The 8170-nt window shown below is 54.6% G+C and overlaps 1 protein-coding gene across 1 annotated transcript in view; it reads right to left on the bottom strand.

The window, feature by feature from the left end:
* The window catches only part of CCDC114 (coiled-coil domain containing 114), a 25242-nt gene extending 18368 nt beyond the window's left edge, over positions 1-6874 (bottom strand). The window contains exons 1-5 of the mRNA XM_011979387.1: positions 6526-6874; positions 5403-5459; positions 4948-5040; positions 3364-3463; positions 3015-3204 (exon numbers count right to left, since the gene is read on the bottom strand). Of these exons, the coding sequence (XP_011834777.1) occupies positions 3015-3204; positions 3364-3463; positions 4948-5017 (360 nt within the window). The 5' untranslated portion in view covers positions 5018-5040; positions 5403-5459; positions 6526-6874. The remainder of the gene's footprint in view (positions 1-3014; positions 3205-3363; positions 3464-4947; positions 5041-5402; positions 5460-6525) is intronic.
* Positions 6875-8170: the final 1296 nt, after the last annotated feature.

Here is an 8170-nt window from a genome sequence, read left to right as displayed (position 1 = left end):
TTTTTTGAGACGGAGTCTCACTTTGTCGCCCAGGCTGCAGTGTAGTGGCGCGATCTCAGCTCACTGCAAGCTCTGCCCCCCGGGTTCACGCCATTCTCCTGCCTCAGCCTCCTGGCTGGGCAGTAGCTGAGACTACAGGCACCCGCCACCACGCCTGGCTAATATATATATATTTGTATTTTTAGTAGAGACGGGGTTTCAGTGTGTTAGCCAGGATGGTCTTGATCTCCCGACCTCGTGATCCGCCCACCTCGGCCTCCCAAAGTGCTGGGATTACAGGCGTGAGCCATCTCACCTGGCCTAGAATTTTATATTAATGGAATTGTATAGTATGGACTCTTTTGGGGATCAAAGGGGTATCTGGTTTCTTTCACTCAGAATAGTTATTTTGAGATCCACCCATGTTGTGTGTATCAATAGCCGGGTTCCTTTTATTCATGACTCACATTCCATTGCATGTATAGACCACAATTTGCTCGTCCACTCGCCCACCGACGGACATTTGGGTTGTTTCAGTTTTCGATTTTACAAATCAAGTTGGGTTATTACGAATATTCACGTAAAATTCGTTATATAGACATGGGCTTTCTTTCCTCTTGGGTAAACAACTGAATGTGGAATGTCTGAATTGTGGAATGTCTGAATCATATCGTCAAGTATACATTTTGGTTTTTGGCAACTGCCAAACTGGGCCAGGCGTGGTGGCCCACGTCTGTAATCTCAGCACTTTGGAAGGCCAAGGAGGGTGGATCACTTGAGGGCAGGAGTTCAAGACCAGCCTGGCCAACATGGTGAAACCCCCCGCTCTCTACTAAAAATATAAAGCAGGGCGCGGTGGCTCACGCCTGTAATCCCAGCACTTTGGGAGGCCGAGGTGGGCAGATCACGAGGTCAGGAGATCAAGACCTTCCTAGCTAACACGGTGAAACCCCATCTCTACTAAAAATACAAAAAAAAATTAGCCGGGCGTCGTGGCGGGCGCCTGTAGTCCCAGCTACTCAGGAGGCTGAGGCAGGAGAATGGCCTGAACCCGGGAGGCAGAGCTTGCAGTGAGCCAAGATCTCACCACTGCACTCCAGCCTGGGCGACAGAGCGAGACTCAGTCTCAAAACAAAAAAAAAAAATGAAATGAAAAAATAAAAATATAAATATAAAAATTAGCTGGGAGTGGTGGCACACACCTGTAATCTCAGCTACTCGGGAGGCTGAGACAGGAGAATGTTTGAACCCAGGAGACAGAGGTTGTAGTGAGTTGACATTGTGCCATTGCACTCCAGCCTGAGTGGCAGAGTGAGACTTCGTCTAAGAAAAAAAAAAAAAAAACCTGCCAAACTGTGTACGAAGAGTAGTGTGCCATTCCACATTCCCACCAGTGGAGTATGAGAGTTCTACTTCCTCCTCATCCTTACCAACACTTGGTATAGTCCATCTTTTTAATGGAGTTTGGGCAAGTTCTTAATATATTCTGGACACAAGTTCTCTATCAGATGCATGCTTTGCAGATACTTTCTCCCAGTCTGAGAGAAACTTGTCTTTCCATTCCTTGCCTTTGCCAGTTTCTGCAGGTGGGATTCCTTGACTTGCGGATGCCTTACCTGTGGCCAAACCGCTGTTTTTTGTTTTTGAAAGGGGGTCTGGGCCAGGCACAATGGCTCACGCTTATCATCCCAACACTTTGGGAGGTCAAGGTGAGTGGATCACCTGAGGCCACAAATTTGAAACCAGCCTGGCCAACATGGCGAAATCCCGTCTCTACCAAAAATACAAAAATTAGCTGGGCTTGGTAGCACGTGCCTGTAGTCCCAGTTACTCAGGAGGCTGAGGCAGGAGGATGGCTTGACCTGGGAGGCGGAGGTTGCAGTGAGCCAAGATCCTGCCACTGCACTCCAGCCTGGGTGATAGAGCAAGACTTTGTCTCAAAAATAAATAAATAAAAGTAAAAGAAAAAGAAAGTGGGTCTCTCTCTGTTGCCCAGGCTGGAGTGCAGTGGGGCACTCATAACTCATTGAAGCCTCAAACTCCTGGGCTCAAGTAGTCCTGCCCCCTCAGCCTCAAGACACGCACCACTGTGCCCAACTCACAAACTGGTTTTTTAAATGAAGGGTAGACCAGAATTTAGCAGAATGAATTCCACATAAAAAAATATATATATATATATATTATTTGCTAAAACTTCTGTTTCAGATATATTAATATATGTGTGTGTGTTTACATCTGTATGCATCTTGGTGTGTATGAGCTACACCTCATGAGTCACGGTCATAAAAACTTGACAGATCACTGGCCTAGAAAAATCACATTGTTCGCAAGGTCAAATAGCAAGGTCCTGAAACAGATGGGATTCGCAACCTGTCTAGACTGCGGCATTACCACCATCCTCGTTTGCAGATGAAGAAACTAGGCCCCAGAGAGGTGAAAACCTGCCCGCCCGGGGTCACAGAGCTCCGATGGCAGGGCCAGGACTCTAATGCAGGTTTTGGGGACTCTACCACACGACTCTTTCCTGCTTAACCTCACCAGTCCTGTTTGCGAATGCCTGGGACTGTGCTAAAGCAGCAAACATCTATATTTTCACTGAACACAACTCTACCAGATGGATGCTTTCAATAGCCCTTATTTTTTTATTTTTTTATTTTTTTTTAGACAGTCTTACTCTGTTGCCCAGGCTGGAGTGCAGTGGCACAATCTTGGTTCACTGAAACCTCTGCCCCCCGGGTTTAAATGATTCTCCTGCCTCAGCCTCCCTAGTAGCTGGGATTACAGGCATGTGCCACCATGCCTGGCTAATTTTTGTTTTTTTTGTAGAGACGGGGTTTCACCACGTTTGCCAGGCTGGTCTCGAACTCCTGACCTCAAGTGATCTGCCTGCCTCAGCCTCCCAAAGTGCTGGGATTACAGGCATGAGCCACTACGCCTGGCCCAATAACCCCAATTTCACATGAGGACGCTAAGGCTCAGAGAGGTTACAACACTTGCCTGTGAGCAGGATCTGCAGAACCCCATCTCGAACCCACCTGCTTGTCCAGGGCCCTGGTCTGCTCCTGCAGCTCCTCGATCTCCACCTGCACCTGGGCCCGGCCCTTCAGCAGGCGGTCCATGTTCTCCAGCCGCTCACTGTCCCGAAGCCGCTTGACCTGGTTCTGGGCTGCGCTGATCTGCACCTGGAGATTGCCCCGTACCTCCTCCAAGCGCCGGATCTCCTCGCTACCCAGGCAGGGAGGTAGCGGGCCAGTAAGGGGGCGGAACTCAGCATTGCTAAAGGCAGGACACACTGCTCCTGCGCTCCCCCTCAGACCCAGGAGTCTAGCTTCCAGCCCCTCTGACCCCCTCCTGCCCAGCTCAGGGCCCAGGCACCCAGCTCACAGTTGCTTGTTGATGCGCTGGTGGACTTCCTTGCTGTAGGCCCGCCTCTCCCCTTCCATCACCTTGCATTGGCGCTGCAGCCTACTCAGCTCCCAATCCACTGAGAATAGGGCCGGCCAAGGGACTCAATAGGGATCCTGGCCACCAGCTCCTTCCAACCCAGGACCTAGGGATTCTGCTCCCTTTGGGGTCTCACAAACTGCAACTGAACTGCAGATCCAGCCCCCAACATCCCTCTAGGAATGCACCTCAGTTCCAGGATCCCTCGAGCTTCCTCATCCCTCCATACCCAAAACTGAACTCAGGGTTTTTTCCCCTAAAACCCACTCCCATCCCACCAGGGGCACTTCTGGAAGGCCTCTGGGTCTTCTGGGACCTGGGCACACCACCCGGAACTGGGAAGGCTCTTGCTCCCTCCCTCCTTTTCTCCCCACCATCAGCAGCCCTCAGCCCCATCCTCTTCCCTCCTCCCTCTCTCAACCCATCCCTGGGCTCGGCCTCATCCTCTCCTACCTGGACCATCACCTCAACCTTTCTCTCAATTTCCAGCCTTCCCGCACAGTCCCAGAGGGTCTCTCTACACCCACAGCCGGCCCTACCCCACCCATAGCAGACCCTACCCCTCACAGGCCTCCCATGATGCCCCAGCACCTGCAGGATAAAGTCTCAGCACCTCAGCCTGGGATCCAAGATGCCAAATGACCTGACCTTACCCACCTCTCCAGTCTTGCCCACATGCTCCCCACCTCCAAAGGCCCAGTAATTTTCAATCGGGGGTGATTCTGCCTTCCAAAAACATTTGCAGTGTCTGGAGACTTATTTTTTCTAGACAGGGTCTCATTCTGTCCCCCAGGCTGGAGCGCAGTGACAGTCTCAGCTCACTGCAGCCTCCACCTCGCAGGCTCAAGTGATCCTCCCACCTCAGCCTCCCGGGTAGCTGGGATTATGGGTGCACACCATCAGACCTGGCTAATTTTATTTATTTATTTTTTTGTAGAGATGAGGTCTCACTGTATTGCTCAGGCTGGTCTTGAACTCCTGGGCTCAAGTGATCCTCCTTCTTCAGCTTCCCAAAGTGCTGGGATTACAGGCATGAGCCAGCACACCCAGCCTGGAGACATTTGTCATTACCATGACTTGTGGGGAAGGGAGGGGCTACTGGTATCCAGTGAGTAGAGGCCATGCACACTGCTTGGCATCCTACAACACACAGGACTTTCGCCACAACAAAGAATTATCCCACCCAAGAGTCAACAGTACTGAGGCTGAGAAAGTCTCCTCTAGCCACATTCTATCACCTCTGCAGAAACACCCTTCCTTCCTTCCTTCTCCCCTTGGCAATTCCTACGGGGAGTTCTGGGCCCCACTCAAACTTCTGCTGCCTGAAGTCTCCAGCCTGCCCCATCGCCCAGGCTTGGCCCACCCACGGTGGTGCCCGCCCCACCTCCCTCAGGGCGCATGTCTCTTCCCACCAGAGGGCGCTCCTGGACAGACACGCTCTCTCCCTCCCTACAGGACCTGGAACTGGGGAAAGCTGGGGGCTGGAAAAGAATGGGTGAATGATATCAACAATGAATGAATTACCCATTCCCTCCAGAAAGGCCTCGCTTCCCTCCTCGGAGCGGGCGCTCCCTGACAAGCGTCCCAAAGGCATCCTGGCCAAAGAAGGTGGGGCTCCTGTAGGGATGGACATACAAGGCCCTTCAGACAGCAGGCGGGCCAGAGTCCAGAGGAGGGTAGGCAATGAACCGAGAGCGACTGGGAATTGAAAGGGGGTGACCCTAGAACCACGCTGGCCTCATTCCTCCAAGAGGGGTTGGAGGGGGACCTCTCTCAGGCCTCTCCACACCTCTCCCGCCTTCCCACTTCTCACACTCTGGGTCTTGCGTCTCGGCTCTGATTCTGGCGCGGGTTTGGCAGGGGACAGGTCTCCTGGGCTCTCAGGATATCCGAGGCCAGGCTGTTTGGTCGCAGGGGAGAGGGAAACCCCGGCCTGCTGTAGGGGGGTTGGGCAGGGTCGGGGGAGTCCTGGGCCCTACCTGCCGACGGGCCTGACCTGTTCTTGGTGCTCCAAGCTCAGTGTTGTGGTCTGGTTACTGGGGAGATAAGGGACCAATGAGGACTGAGGACAGTGGCCAGGGAGGGACGGAGGCCGCGGGAGAAACTATGGAAGGGCGGAGAAGGATGCGAGGCGTAGACCTGCAGGGTTCCCACGGACTTAGAACTGATGGGCGAGGCCAGGCGCGGTGGCTCACGCCTGTAATCCCAGCACTTTGGGAGGCCGAGGCGGATGCATCACTTGAGGTCAGGAGTTTGAGACCAGCCTGGCCAACATGGTGAAACCCGTCTCTACTAAAAGTACAAAAATTAGCTGGACGTGGCGACTCGTGCCTGTAGTCCCAGCTAGCTACTCTGGAGACTGAGGCAGGAGAATCGCTTGAACCTGGGAGGCAGAGATTGCAGCGAGCCGAGATCGCGCCACTGCACTCCAGCCGGGGCGACAGAGAGACTCCTTCTCAATAAACAAACAAACAAACAAAATTGATGGGCGGGAAGGCCTTGCGAGGGGCGGAGCCGGGAGGGCCTGTGGACGGGGGCTGCGGAGCCCTGCGCGGGGGAGGGGCGTGTGAGGCCTGAGAGGGGCGTGCCGTAGGCAGCTGTGATGGGCGGAGCTGAGACCTGTGAAGAGAGTGGGAGGAACTTCAGGGGCGGGGCTTCGGAGCCTGCGAGGGTAAGGGCACGGCCACCTGTACAGGACGGGCTTCGGAGACGGCGAGGGAAGGGCCACGAACACTGTACAGGGCCGGGCTTCGGCACTGGCGAGGGGAGGGGCACGGGCACTTGTAAAGGGCGGGGCTTCTGAGCTGACTAGGCGAGGGGAGGGGCACGGGCACTTGTAAAGGGCGGGGCTTCTGAGCTGACTAGGCGAGTGGCACGGGCACCCGTAAAGGGCGGGACCTCGGGGCTGGCGAGGGAAGGGGCTGGCGAGGGAAGGGGCTTCCCCGTAAGAGGCGGGCTGCGCGGGTCGCGTTTGGAAGGCCTAACGAGGGGCCTGGTGGGAGGCAGGTGAAGGGCGGGCTAATCGGGAGGCGCTCAGGCCTGGAAGGCCTGCGGGAGGTCGGAACGGTCCTGGGGAGCTCGAGGCTGAGGTCTCGGCAGTACCGCGGGCCTGGAAGCGGCGGGAGCTGAAAGAGCCTGCGGGGACCTGTATGGAAGCCCTCCAGGCCGGGCCGAGGTCCTACAAGACGGGGCCGAAGAGGTGCATGTCTTAAGATGACTATGACCACATTAAATTAAGGATTCATAGGAAGGAAGGCAGTGCCGAAGCCACCAGTTGCTGGGAGAAGGAGCGCTCACCACAGCCTCAGCGATTCACTACGCAACCGCGACTAACGGCTTCCCGGGAAGCCGCCAAAAGCCCTTGGCCGCCTACCACGTCCGCGCGCTGGAAGGCGGAAGCGGGCGGGGCCTCGGACACTCCGTCCCGCCCCCGCTTTCCGGCCACGCCCCCGCTGGTTACACCCACTCGCTCTGTAAGGCACGCCCCCTCCGCGGAGGCTGCTGCCCACGTGGGCCTCCCCGGGCTGGCGGGCAGTGGGCGCCTCTCCCTGCAGGCTGGGTGTGCCCGACGCCTGCGGTTTCCTGTGGGAGGAAGCGGCCTGCGTACGCTCAGCTCAGCTCAAAGTCTCGGAGGCCCAGGATGGGGGGATCCCGCCGCCACCTTCAGATCCCCTGATTCTTCCCCTTCTACATAGCCGTAGTGTGGGGACCCCCCTAATAGCCCCATAGTACCCAAGCCTGGCGCCGATTCCACTCAGAGAACTTGATTCTGAGTCCTAGACTCGTGTTTTTCACCTCCCCGGCTCAAGTTTCCATCTTCCTAGCCCCTAGCTCCCCCTAGTCTCCTCAAGAAGATGGAGCCCTCTTTTCCTGCACCCCAAAAGGAACACATGTCTCCCCAGCCCCTAATTTTTCCTTCAGTGACTCAGACTTTGCAACTTCCGTAGGGATCTGAGTGCAGACCCCAGTTTCTGTCCCTCTCGGGCACTTAAGTTTGAAATTATTTATTCTCCTGCCCCAGGGACCCTCATTTTCGATTCCCAACTTTAGCCTTGAGACCCAGTGGACCCAAGAATTTGCCCCTTCCCCAACTCCTAGAGACCCTGAATCAGGGTCCCCCAGCACTGACTCCACTCAGAGCCCCAATGCCTGATATGACTAGCACTACCCTAAGAACTGCCCTATAATGTATTTACTATTATCTATTTTTCAGATGAAGAAACTGAGGCATAGAGAAGTTATTAGTAACTTGCCAAAAATTACACAGCCAATTAGTAAAACAGCTTGGATTTTGAGTCCAACCAGTGTGGCTCTACAGTCTGTACTATACTGGTATCCCAGCTTCCAGGTCTCGGGGTACCCAGCCAGGCACTGAACTGTCCATCCCTCAAATCACCAACAGCTATCCCAAACCCAGCTCTGGCCCATCAGATACCCAGACATCCCATCATCCAGTTCCTTTCCCTGGATCCAGGATTTGAATTCCCCTGCTCTCAATTTATCAGAGTCTTGGACACCTGGTCCCCTCCCCAAAGACTCGTGTACATAGTAATCATCACCCCCATCCTAATTTAATATCCCCAAAATGAATAATAATTAACATTAAACCTTTGGGGCTGGGCACGGTGGCTCACACCTGTAATCCCATCACGTTGGGAGGCCAAGGCGGGCAGATCACGAGGTCAGGAGTTCGAGGCCAGCCTGGCCAATATGGAGAAACCCCGTCTCTACTAAAAATACAAAAATT

The sequence above is a fragment of the Mandrillus leucophaeus genome, unplaced genomic scaffold, assembly GCF_000951045.1.
Source record: "Mandrillus leucophaeus isolate KB7577 unplaced genomic scaffold, Mleu.le_1.0 Scaffold200, whole genome shotgun sequence".
Classification (NCBI taxonomy): domain Eukaryota; kingdom Metazoa; phylum Chordata; class Mammalia; order Primates; family Cercopithecidae; genus Mandrillus; species Mandrillus leucophaeus.
Note: the sequence above shows the minus strand (reverse complement) of the source record. Positions and strands in the feature narration are given on the sequence as shown.